This window comes from Meles meles, chromosome 8, assembly GCF_922984935.1.
Source record: "Meles meles chromosome 8, mMelMel3.1 paternal haplotype, whole genome shotgun sequence".
NCBI classification, from domain to species: domain Eukaryota; kingdom Metazoa; phylum Chordata; class Mammalia; order Carnivora; family Mustelidae; genus Meles; species Meles meles.
The window spans coordinates 5101334-5113029 of NC_060073.1; the positions used below are offsets into that span (position 1 = coordinate 5101334).

At 64.1% G+C, this 11696-nt stretch overlaps 1 protein-coding gene across 2 annotated transcripts; it reads left to right on the forward strand.

The window, feature by feature from the left end:
- The first annotated feature begins 215 nt into the window (after positions 1 to 215).
- CLCF1 (cardiotrophin like cytokine factor 1) lies at positions 216 to 10252 on the forward strand. Of its 2 annotated transcripts, none has more exons than XM_046014531.1 (3): positions 216 to 477; positions 6519 to 6685; positions 8504 to 10250. In XM_046014531.1, the coding sequence occupies exons 1-3, from the start codon at positions 462 to 464 to the stop codon at positions 8996 to 8998; spliced, it is 678 nt and encodes a 225-aa protein (XP_045870487.1). In that variant the 5' UTR covers positions 216 to 461; the 3' UTR covers positions 8999 to 10250. The 2 variants fall into 2 exon arrangements, with proteins under 2 accessions (XP_045870487.1, XP_045870486.1); XM_046014530.1 differs by lacking the exon at positions 216 to 477 and adding an exon at positions 671 to 1142 and having other exon boundaries at positions 8504 to 10252.
- Positions 10253 to 11696: the final 1444 nt, after the last annotated feature.

Here is an 11696-nt window from a genome sequence, read left to right on the forward strand (position 1 = left end):
GGACCCCGCACCCCAGGTCGACGCCGCCGGAGAAGAAAAGGAGCGGGCGACTCACTCCCCCAGCTCCGGGAGTCTGCAGACGGACCGATGCCCTCCCCGCCCCCTCCCCCAGGAGGCCCAGGGTGGTACCGCCGCAGCCTCGCCTCACCTCACCCCTCCTCGGTGTTGTGGGAGGGAGAGGAGCCCCAGAAGCCCTCCCTTCCCTCCTCCCCCCTCCTCCCCCCACCCCGGGGAGGGCCGCTACAATTTGTGGTTACAGCTTTACACGTCAGAAAAAAAAAAAAAGTTTGCAGAATGTCCCACACCGAAAAAAAAAAAAAAATCCGAAACCGAGCGAAAAAAACCTGCGAGTGGGCCTGGCGGATGGGATTATTAAAGCTTCGCCGGAGCCGCGGCTCGCCCTCCCACTCCGCCAGCCTCCGGGAGAGGAGCCGCGCCCGGCCGGCCCGGCCCCCAGCCCCATGGACCTCCGAGCAGGTAGGAGCCCGGCGTCCGAGGCCCCGGCCCCCGCCCCCCGCCCGGGAGCCGCGAGATCCGGTTCCCGTGCCTCCCCCGGGAGCCCCGAGCCGGGGCCGGGCTGGGGAGCCGGGAGCCACCCCCGCCGGCGGGGCTCGGGCCGGGGGAGGCACGGCCGGGCGCCCTCGCGAGGGGCCGGGCGGGGACGCGGCATTCCTCAAGTCCGCTCGGCGGGGCCAGGAGGTGGCCGGGAGCCCGCGCGACCCGCCGGCCAGGGGAAGCCGGCAACCTGGAGCCCCTGCGGGACGGGGTCCCGGGGGTCCCGGCGGAAAGAGCCCCGCGCCAAAGTCGGGGAGAGCGAGCCCGAGGCGGGGAGCGGGCTTGCGGGAGGGGACGCGGCGCGCGGGCAGGAGGGGCCGGCGAGGAAGAGCGGAGAAGGGCGGGGAGCCCGAGGCCGGGCCGGCGGGAGGCGAGGGGGAGGCCGACACCTCGGGCCGCCGCGCTCCCTCCCCGGCCCGCCGGGAGGGGAGGGCGGGAAGGAGGGCGGGCGAGAGGAGGGGAGGGCGGAGGGCAGAGCCGAGCCGGGCCGGGCCGGGCCGGGCCGGGCTGCGGGACCCGCGGCTTCTCGCTGCGCGCCGCGCGGCCGGAGCCCACCATGCTGCCCGCGGCCGGGGAGCCGGCGGCAGGTAGGGGCCGGGCGGCGGGGCGGGCGGCAGCGGCAGCGAGTCCGGGTCCCGCCCGCCGTGGCCTGGGAGTGATTAGTGCGGGGGACGGGCGCAGCTCGGCGGGACCGGCGGGAGAAAGTCCGTCACCGGCCCGGGAGCGGCGGCAGCGGCCGCTCGGCCCCGGCGGCCCGCGGGAGGGCGGGCGGGCCGGCCGAGCGGGGAGTTGACGCGCGGGAAAGGGCAGCGGCTCGGCGGAGCCCCGCGCCCCGCGCCCCCGGACCCCGCCCCCGCCCCCGCCGCCGGGAAGGGAGCGACCGGGCGGGAGCGGGCCGGGGGCGGGGCCGGGGGCGCCGAGGCCACACAGGGGGAAGGCGCCGCCGCCGCCGCCGCGGGGAGGGGGCCGGGAGCGAGAGGTCACCGCCGAGGGGGAGGGCCAGCGAGCGGCCGCCGCCGCCAAGTTCTCGGGCCGAGCCCCTCGAGGGAGACCCCAGGTCCCTCGGGCCTCGCCAGAGTCCCCTCATCTCTACCCTCCCCACCTTCCTTCCCAGTGACTCCGCACCGCGCTCCAGAAGCCCCCACCCCCACAGATTCCCCCCCCAACTCCCACGGGACCCCGTCCCAGTTTCCCCCAGCGCGCGGCCGGGCCCTCCCGGCTGAGGTAGGAGGGAGCTGCCAGGAGGGGTGGGGAGGCTGGAGGTCCCCAACCTTGGAGACAGAGGCTGTGGGTGAGGGCACTGGACGCACACCTCTGTCGGGCACTCTCTGACCCTGACCTTGAGCCTGAGTGGCTGACACCTCCGGCCTTTCACAACCCCCACAGACCCCGTTTCCGGCTCTGAGCACACGCTACCCCTCCCTGGGGACACATTCCTGCGACAGACCAGATAGCACCCCCCACACACACACGCACCCGCGGTTTGGATCTGCTGCCCTCACTGACCTGGAGCCACACTCTCAAGCGGGGGAGAGAACTGGCACCGGGCCGATGGCAGCAAGTGTCACCTAGCAGCCCTCGTGTCCCCAGCCCCTCTTCCGGACCGGTGTAATGGCTCCCTCTCCCCTCCACAGAGCCCCGCACTCCTGCCCCGTTCACACTTGCGCACACTGCCGGGCCACCCCAGCTACTGCTAGGGACACTTCACATTCCTCTCCACAGTCCAATCCCACCTGCCTGTTCACACCCCGGCTCCTGCCCGCTCCCTCCCAGCCCCTCCCACCCCTCTGAAGAACAACAGCCTTTCAAACTCACCCACACTCCCCGACGGGGACGTTTCCTTCTCTTGGTCCCCCTGTCTGGCTCTCAGCGGACAGCCTGGCTATACCCGCCCCCACCCCGGCCCCGCCGCCCCCCCCCCCCCTTGATCCTGCTCCCCCTGGGGACACCTGGGGTCCTCTTGCAGCACCGTCCAGAACTCTCTCTCTCCGACAGCTCTACTCCTGTATCCATGCTGCCTTCCCAAGGCCGGGCGGCCGGCCCACCTGCCTGCTTCCTGCCCTGGGCCTCAGTTTCTTCTGTCATTGAGGCTGGAGGAGAAGGGCAGGGAGGGTGCCGCTGAAGGGGTCAGCAGACACGGGGCCCCACGTGGCTCTGCTCAGAGCGACTTAAGTGTGCACAGCGCAGCCCTCGCGAGAGAGCCCAGTCACCTGGTGGGTTGGTGGCACATCTCGGGGGGATCCTGACTTCTAGGCCTATGTGGACGCGCCCCCTAAGCGCTCCTCAGTGACCTGGGGCAGAGGGAACCAAGGAGAGAATGGAAGGGAGAAGAGCCAGGGGAAGGCAGCCCCCCCCCCGCCCCGAGGACAAAGCAAGATGGGGTGCTTCTGGGGGCCTCTCCCTGAGGAGGCTGGTCAGGAGGAGCTCCCGAGGGCCATGTCCTAGAGTTCAATGCCCGGATCTCACTGTACTGGACACGACACCCTTTAAACCACCCCTTCCCCCAATTCCCCTCAACAGATCCCTCCAAGGTGACTGCAGAAGCTGGTCCAGGGCTGGCTCCCACATTTTTCAGCACCTCTGGAGCTCTGTGATGCCTCCCCAGCTCCTACATTTTCGACTCATAGCTCCTAAGCAGCCATCCCAGGTGCAGAGTCTCCTGGCTGATTTGTCCAACCCACCCTGGCCACCCCGGGGGCCCATCTGCCCCACTGACCCCCCACCCTCACTGAATGAGGTCAGCCTGGAGGACACAGGCCAGGGATCGAGGGGCAGCTGGCTAGAGACACGCGGACCGGGCTCTGCCTGCCTGTGCGGCCGTGTCAGGGTGGCCGTGCGCTTGCGTGGGCTGAGTACGTGCGTGTGTGTGTTCATGAGGGGGGCCTAGGTTCCCAGGGCCCAGGGATCTGGATGGAATTAGGGGCCGCCCGGGAGGGGGCCAGGATGGGGGGGTGGGGGGCTCCAGCAGGAAACGTGAGCTGCACTCATTAGCCCCTCACGCGCTCTGCCGGATTTATAAACACAGGGGAAGACGGATGTAAACAATCAGGGGGCAGCAGCCAGAGGCAGAGCTGGGATGGGGGGGCTGGGCTAGGGGCCAGGACCGGGGGAGGGGGCCCAGGGCCCAGCCCCCCAGTGGCCGGGTCCACCTGCACACCGCGAGCCTGGCGAGGAGGATGGAAGAGGGCTCCGGGATGCCCACCCAGTTCTCCCTCCCAGGGATGCAGGCAAGCTGCCCCAGGTCCCGCTGCTCACAACTAAACCACAGGTGTTCTGTGCCCCAGATGGCTATCCGTTTGCTGCCCGAGATATGGGGACATCTTGCCCAGAGCAGAAGCTGTCCTACTAGAGAGGAGAGCCCTGTCCCCTTTCACCTCTGCTAGCCTCTCCTCCCTCTGGACACCTGAGACTCCTTCCTTCCCTCTGGCTCTCTCCGTGGGCCGGTCAGTCGGATCCTCCTGCTCCGTCCCCTGCCCCCACCCCACCCCCCAGCCTGCAGTGACACAGTTACCTCAGAACTGAAATATTCCTGGAAACACCGGCCTCGTCTGGTTAATTTCATGAGCCGTTTTTCTGCCCAGATGACTTAGCTCTTGTTTATCCAAAGGCTTCTCCCCCTGTTGTCCCTGTGCAGGGAGCCAGTTCTCCCCAGGGATGTCCCACAGGGCCCAGAAGGCGAGGGGAAAGCAAGGCCCAGAGTTGGGGTCCTGACCCTATGATACTTTCCCCACCCCCTCCATGGCGTACGAACTCCGGCCAGAAGGGCTGCCCCAAGCAGTATGGGGGAAGGAGGTGAGCCCAGCTCCCAACCCGGGTTTCAGCTGGGACCCTCGGCATCGCCGCTAACTCAAGGCTAGAAGGCCACCGCCCGCCTCGGCAGGTATCCAACCTCCGAAACGAAACCCATAGTGTACCCATAGAATCTTGGAGGTCACTTGGCTAGATAATCCAGGCTGAGGGTAGCCCCAGGCTTTGTGCAGAGGAGGAAGGCCTGGAATTCTCCTGGGATGTGAGGCATGATGAATGGAGCTAAGCTTGGAAAGGCAGAATGAGGGAAGGAGCACCAGGAGGGAAGCCACGGGCTGCAGATGGGGTGGGGGGGGGGGGCAAGGACAGGCGGCTAGTCACGTGCCTGATCCTGCTCTCTGTCTACACACACGCACGCACGCTCTCAAACCAAGAGGCCCTCATTCCCAGGGGCAGGGTCTCAGACTGGTGCTCTCCCCGACCCTGCCCACTCCCATGCTCTATCCATGAAGTCGCCAGCCAAGCGTCTGAAAAAGTTAGCAGGGCCACTGCAGAAGTCCCCCACAAGGTTACACCTGTGTCAGAGACCTTCGATACAGTCTGAGTCTTAAACCCTCTCTAAAACTCTGACCCAGCATGACGACTTACTCCAGACTCCCCCTAACTCTAAGCACAGTCAAATTGTCAAAGGCACCTCCAACTCATTTCTGACTGTCTCAGCAACAACACGTGTCATCGAGAAAGTCTGCAGAAAATAGAAAGCAGAAGAAAGTACTCATGATCTCACACCTACCCAAGCTTAAAACCCACACCGGCCCTCTCTTCATGACGTGCCATGTATAACCCCAGCCGACGTCTAAATGAACACATCCACAGACCTTGGCCCCAGCGAACCCTGTGCCTGTCCAAACCTAACCACATCCCCCAGCCAGACTCAAACCTCAACCACACTCAATCAGCCAAATCCCAGTAAACTAACCTGAAACTTTAAAAGTAACCCAGTCCTTAAACCTAACCGAGCCCAACACCAATTAGAGTCTGACCCTCATCGCCTGTACCCAGTCCCCATGCCCACGGAATCCTGGCCTCGTTCTCTTCACCGTGGACCTCACCTAAAAGCTGGGGAAATCGGTCTCCCGCTGCCTGTGTCTGTCCTCACAGACCTTGACGCCCTGGGCTCAAGACCCCTGCTATCTCCAGATGTCCAAACTCTTCAGCACGGTTGGCTGACAAACCAAACCCAACAAATAGAACATATTCCCTCTCCTCCTCCCTTTCCAAACCCCCACGCCTCCGCTCTTCTCCACGGGCTGATCGAAGGACCCCATTCAGGGGGCGCCTGGGTGGCTCAGCCCGTTAAGCATCCAACTCTTGATGTGGGCTCAGGTCATGATGTTGGGGTCCTGGGATGGAGCCCCCGGTCAGGCTCCACGCTTAGTGGGGGAGTCTGCTTCCCCTCTCCCTCTGCCCCTACCCCGCATGCGCACACATCTCTCTCTCTCTCTCTCCGAAATACATAAATAAATCTTAAAAAACAAACAACACACTCATGTAGGTCAAACTCTTCCCCATCTAACCTCCTAGATAAGAACGGGGCAGACCTCGGCCCTGCGTCAGTCCACACCCAGGAATCCACTAGAACGTACCCCCAGCTACGGGAGCCAGCCCTGTGTCCTTCAGCCTGCCGTTGGTGATCTGACATTACCCCCTGCCTCCTATGGCTCGGCTCGGACGTGGCTCGGCTCGGACGTGTCTCGGGGCGGCCTCTCTCGGGCCCTTCCCAGGGCTGACTGCTCCGGGCTGGCGGTGGGCGCATGTGCTGTTCCCCACCCCCTGAGCTCCAGTGGGACGGGGAGGCTGGGAGAGGAGGCTGAACCCGGGAACACTGGTTCACAGACGCGAGGCCTGGCCCTGTCCCTCCGTTCCGCATACGCACGTGTCGGCGGAGATACGGCGACCCTTAGCTGACACGTCGGCATACTGGGAAACACACACAGTGGCCAAGTCCTGGCCCTCGTTCCCGCACCTGCCTCCGTGTGCACACACACCCTGGCCAGGAACGCTCCCCTCCTCCGTGCCCCCTGCCTCCCATCTGGCGGCCCCCCCTCCCGACCCCCCTCCAAGCCCAAGGTGGGGACACACACCTGAGCGCCTGCCAGCGTGTCTTCCACTGGGCCTGGGCCTGCGCTCACGCTCTGCGCCCCTCCCGCCCACAGGGGACTCGTGGGGGCTGCTAGCTTGCCTGTGCACCGTGCTCTGGCACCTCCCGGCAGTGCCGGCCCTCAACCGCACAGGGGACCCGGGGCCTGGGCCCTCCATCCAGAAAACCTATGACCTCACCCGCTACCTGGAGCACCAACTCCGCAGCTTGGCTGGGACCTACGTGAGTACCGCGGTGACTGCAGGGTGTGGGAGTCGGTGGAAGAGAGACGGAATGGCGGAGGGGTCCCAGTGAGCAGCGACGACCGGGGGTGGGGGGGCCCTTTGGTTCCGAACGGTCCCCATGTCTGGCCTATCTCCTGCCCTTCCCTCTTAGGTGGCCCCCCTCTTCCCCATCCCTGGCCCCAGGACTAGGCATGTGGGCAGGCCTCGCACCCGCCTTGGCCCATTGCCCCACTGGCTGCCCGCCCAGCCGCCCGCCTCCCCCTGGGGGCCGGGGAAGTCTCTTCTGTTTACACCGTGTTGTGGTGTCTCTTGCACGGGCGGGGCTGGGTGGGGATGGAGGGGCCCCACCTCCCATGCCTGTGTTCCAGCTCGCCTCTGCCCCAGACCTGGGGCCCTGCTGCTCTGGACCCATGGGCCTCCCTTCTGTCTGCCTCTCCCATCCTAGCTGGGCCTCCTAGGGGGGACTTGGGGGAAGGGGGCTGAGGGGAAGCCAGGCCAGTAGTGGCAGGAGGTTCGGGGTGTGGATGCAAATCGTGCCATAAGGATTTGGGGGCAGTCCAGAGGTGTTCCGAGAGCCCAGGAGAGAAGGGAAGAGGGTCAGAGTTGCCGAGGACCATGGGGAACCAGCCCCCTCTTCCCGTGTTCCTCTTCCACATCCCAGACCCTACTCTGGAGCCAGGGAAGGGAAGGGGAGGAGGGGGGTGGGGGAGCTGGCTCCAGCCCCAGGATACACCGAGGAAATTAGTTTGTCTCTGTGCTTGTCAGCGTGTGAACCTCCCCCTGGGCCCTTGCCTATCCCAGGCCTCGCCCCTCTCTGCTCCCTTTCTCTCTGGCTGCAACGTCCCCCCTCAGCCCTTTCCCTGGGCCCCAGGCCTCTCCCTTGAGGGTTGGCAAAGCTGTGTCCTCGTCCCTAGCCTGCCTCCTGTACCCTTCCTCCAGCCGAACTCTTGAGACTGCCTCAGTTTCTTCCTTCTGCAGCCCTGCTCCTGGGAGCCCTTTCTTGAGGGACGTAGGGCTTCATGGGTACCGTCTGTCCCTGGCCCTTCTGCTGGTGGGACCAGGCATGTCGGGAGGCAAATGGAGCTCTGATTCCCATGGGCCCCTCTGCCTTCCCACCCGCTTTCCCCTCCCCTGGCCGAAAACCTTTGCTTGACTGCTACCCCCTCTAGCTCCCGACCCTTTTTCTCTCCTGGCTTTCCCTGCCAAAATCTCTCGAAGGAGCGGTCTACACCCTCGGCCTCCGCTTCGTCTCCACCCACCACTCACTCCTTAACCCCCTGCAATCTGGCCTCCAGGCCACCGAAGCGGCTCTCTCCAAGGTCGTCAGGCACCTCCTTCTGGCCGAACCCAACAGAATTTTCCAGGGCTCATTCTCCTCGATCTCTGTTTTGCAGCCACACTGTCGAGCTCTGCTGCCTTCTGAACTCTTCTTGGCTCTGCACTCTCCTGGTCCACCTTCCACCTCTGCGGCCGGGCCTCCTGTGTCCTCCTGGCTCCTCTTCCTCCCTGCCCTGCCCCGCGGTGGGGGGGGCCGCTCCCACGGCTTTGCACACGCAGCCCGTCAGCACACCCTCCCTGAGTAGTTCCTGCAAGGTTTTCTCTTTCTACACCTCTTCGTGGGAGAGTTCATCACCCCCCCCCGCCCCCGCCTCAGCTGTCACTTCCGCGCAGACGGCACCCCCGGAGCAGAGAGGGGCCTGGTGTGCAGACGGGTGTCTGGGGACCCAGGACACGGCGGCTCCGGGGGCAGGTTATCTCCCGGTGGCCGCTGGCTGCTCGGCCCTCCTCCTTCCCCATCGCCCTCTCCTTTTCACAGCTGAACTACCTGGGCCCCCCTTTCAACGAGCCTGACTTCAACCCGCCTCGCCTGGGGGCAGAGACCCTGCCCAGGGCCACCGTCAACCTGGACGTGTGGCGGAGCCTCAGCGACAAGCTGCGGCTGACCCAGAACTACGAGGCCTACAGCCTCCTGCTGTGCTCTCTGCGAGGCCTCGACCGCCAGGCGGCCGCGGCCGAGCTGCGCCGCAGCCTGGCCCACTTCTGCACCAGCCTCCAGGGCCTGCTGGGCAGCATCGCGGGCGTCATGGCGGCCCTGGGCTACCCGCTGCCCCAGCCTCTGCCGGGCACTGAGCCCACCTGGGCCCCCGGCCCTGCCCACAGCGACTTCCTCCAGAAGATGGACGACTTCTGGCTGCTAAAGGAGCTGCAGACCTGGCTGTGGCGCTCCGCCAAGGACTTCAACCGGCTCAAGAAGAAGATGCAGCCTCCTGCGCCGGCGGTCACCCTGCACCTGGAGGCCCACGGCTTCTGACCTCTCGCCTTCGCCACCTCCCCTCTCGCCGCCTCCTCTAAGCCCTGCTCCCAGCTCGCGCGCCAACCCTTGCTGAGCCAGGAGACCGAAGCCAGGGGGCTCTGGCCCTCTCCGGACTCGGAAGGGGGTGCGATGCAGTAAGGCCTGTCCCCTCCCTGCTTCCCAAAGTCGCGCAGGTCTGGGGAAGAGGTCCAAGAGCCCCTGTCCCGTTGTCACAGGAAGGAGTGCTCGTGGGAGCCCGAAAGGGTGCCAGTTGGTGCAAAGGCTCTCACAGCTTCCTGCGTCCTGCCCAGCACTCGCCGGTGCCGCGTGGCCTCTCTCGAGTGGCACTTCTGGGAAGCGTGCCTGTAGGGCGGGGAGGGGGGCCACCACAGCCCCTGTGTTTCTGGGGTGAAGCCCCCTGGCTGCCCCGCCCTTCTTTGATGGGTGTTGTGCCCCATCCCCAAACAACTCGCTACACCCATTCAGGAAACGCACACGGTGGCAAGTCCAAACAGGGAGAGGCGGGATTTAAAGGGGGAAGAGGCAGGGTCTGCATTGGAGGTTGGACTGACAGCGTAGGGCCAGGGACAGACCGGACCCAGGGGTCCCCAAGGCAGTCGGTGGCACAGGATGGCAGCCGAAAGGACCTTGCTTTGCATCTTGTCGCCGGCATCACGGTGCCTCCTCCCCACCCCCTTTCCGGGCTGGCTGTGGTGGGTTGCCCAGGCTGGGGAAGGCAACCAGAGCCACCGTCGCAGGGTTCCCTGAAAGTTTACATTGCGGTAGCATTGCAGGGTGTGGGGGGGCAGCTCCCCCCCCCCGGGCCCTGCCCCCAGCCTCACCCACTCATGACTCTAAGTTTGTTGTATTAATATTTATTTATTTGGAGATGTTATTTATTAGATGATATTTATTGCAAAATTTCTATTCTTGTATTAACGAATAAAATGCTTGCCCCAGGAACTTTGTCTCTCGGCTTGGCCTTGCCCCTCCTGGCCCTTACCCTCCCGGGCTTCCGCGCTCACGGGCTCGGAGTCTGCCAGTCCAAGGGCTGGCTCAGAGAGGCAAAGAGCTTGGGGAAGAGGCTCTGCCCGGTCCGTAGGGAGGGTGTGTGCACGGCACTCCCTGCTCCTCGACCCACAGCGTGTCCTTCAGTCCTTCCAACATCTGGTCTCCCCCTCCCAGCCTTTGCTCAGCCCGCCTCACCTCTCAAGATTACGTTAAGGGTCTCAGAGGTCTGTCTGCGGGCAAAGCTGTCCACCTGTCCCTCGGGTCAAGCTTGCGCAGTCAGCCCTCAGCTTCGCCAGTACCCCGACCTGTGACAGCCCACGGGGGCCCCCCGGCAGTGACCCTCGCCTCAATACCCTTCCTCTCCTGGGTAGTGTGACCGACCGCGGCCAAGTCACAAGTCTACTCCTTTCTTCCCAGTGTAAGACAGCAGGCTGGGGGGAAAGAGGAAAACTCAGATTGGTCTGCAGGCAGATAGGGTAGGTGCTACTCAAGGGATGACCTCAGCTCCAAGCCCAGCCTTGTGGCCTCCTAGAGTGACTTTGGACAAATTACGAAAAGCTCTCTATTCTCCAGTTTCCCCACAGTCTTAGAAAGCTGAGAGAAAGATAAAGGTGAGGTGCCCAGCTGCTGCGGCAGGGATTAATAGCACAGGTGACTTGGGTGGGACATTTCGGCCTGCTGGGACACTCTGCAGAGAGCCTCGGGGGAGGTATGGGGCTACTGCTCCCAGGTGACACAGAAGTAATTTACCAGGAGATGGTGTCCTAAGCAAAGGAAGTAACATGATGGTGACGTCAAGCCATCAACAAATACTTTCAAGCCTGCCCATCATTACGCTAACCGGAGTAGGAACTCCAAGGGAAGTCTGAGAGCTAACTTGGCTCTCGCCCTTACACCCTTACGGAGCCTGTGATCCATCCGGGCAGGGAAGGGCAGCTTACCTGAAACCACCATCAGGTGTGTGACTGTAGACACAGAAGCCACTGGACTTGTCTGTGGGCGAGCTGGCTTCTGCGGACGGTCCCACGATCACCTGGCCCACGTGGGAGGGAACATGTCCCACAGAGGGGTCCAGGCTCTCTGGGCGGGGATATCTTCCCTGGCTCTGTCTAGATACCCCACAGGCCTACTTCCTGCCTAACGAGATAGGAAGGAGAGGGCATCTGGGCTGTCTCCACGCTGGGGCAAAAGGAGTAGCAGCTCCTAAGGCAAGGCACCAAGCAAGCGGCTCTCCAGAAGACCGGGAGAAGGGAGGCAAAGCCCACAGCCCTGTACTGCGAGCATCTTGGGGGGCAGACTCTGCTTTCTCCATCTCTTTATCCCAGTGCAGGCGCAAGCCCAAAGAAGGTGTTCAATTAGTGTGCTGACCCAAACCACCCAGAAAAGGGGTCCTTTGCCCCAAATGCTAAAATCCAAGGCAGAATGTGCTTAGCGGCAGAAAGACCCAGTCGAAATCCCAGGGGGTCCAAGGCAGGCGCGACGGCGTCCCTCCGCCAAGGGTGCGGGTCTGTAAGCCTCGCGGGGAAGCAAGGGTGTTTGCCGTCACGGCTGTCATTCTGGGGCCCAACACACGACGGGCGCTGCTGCGTGGCTTCTCCAGGTAGGGTTGGGACAAGGGCAGAACAAGGGTCGGTTTGGTGTGTCTGTCTCCCTTTTAAGCACACAACATCTCGAGGGCAGGTTTATTTGTCTTACGACTTAATCG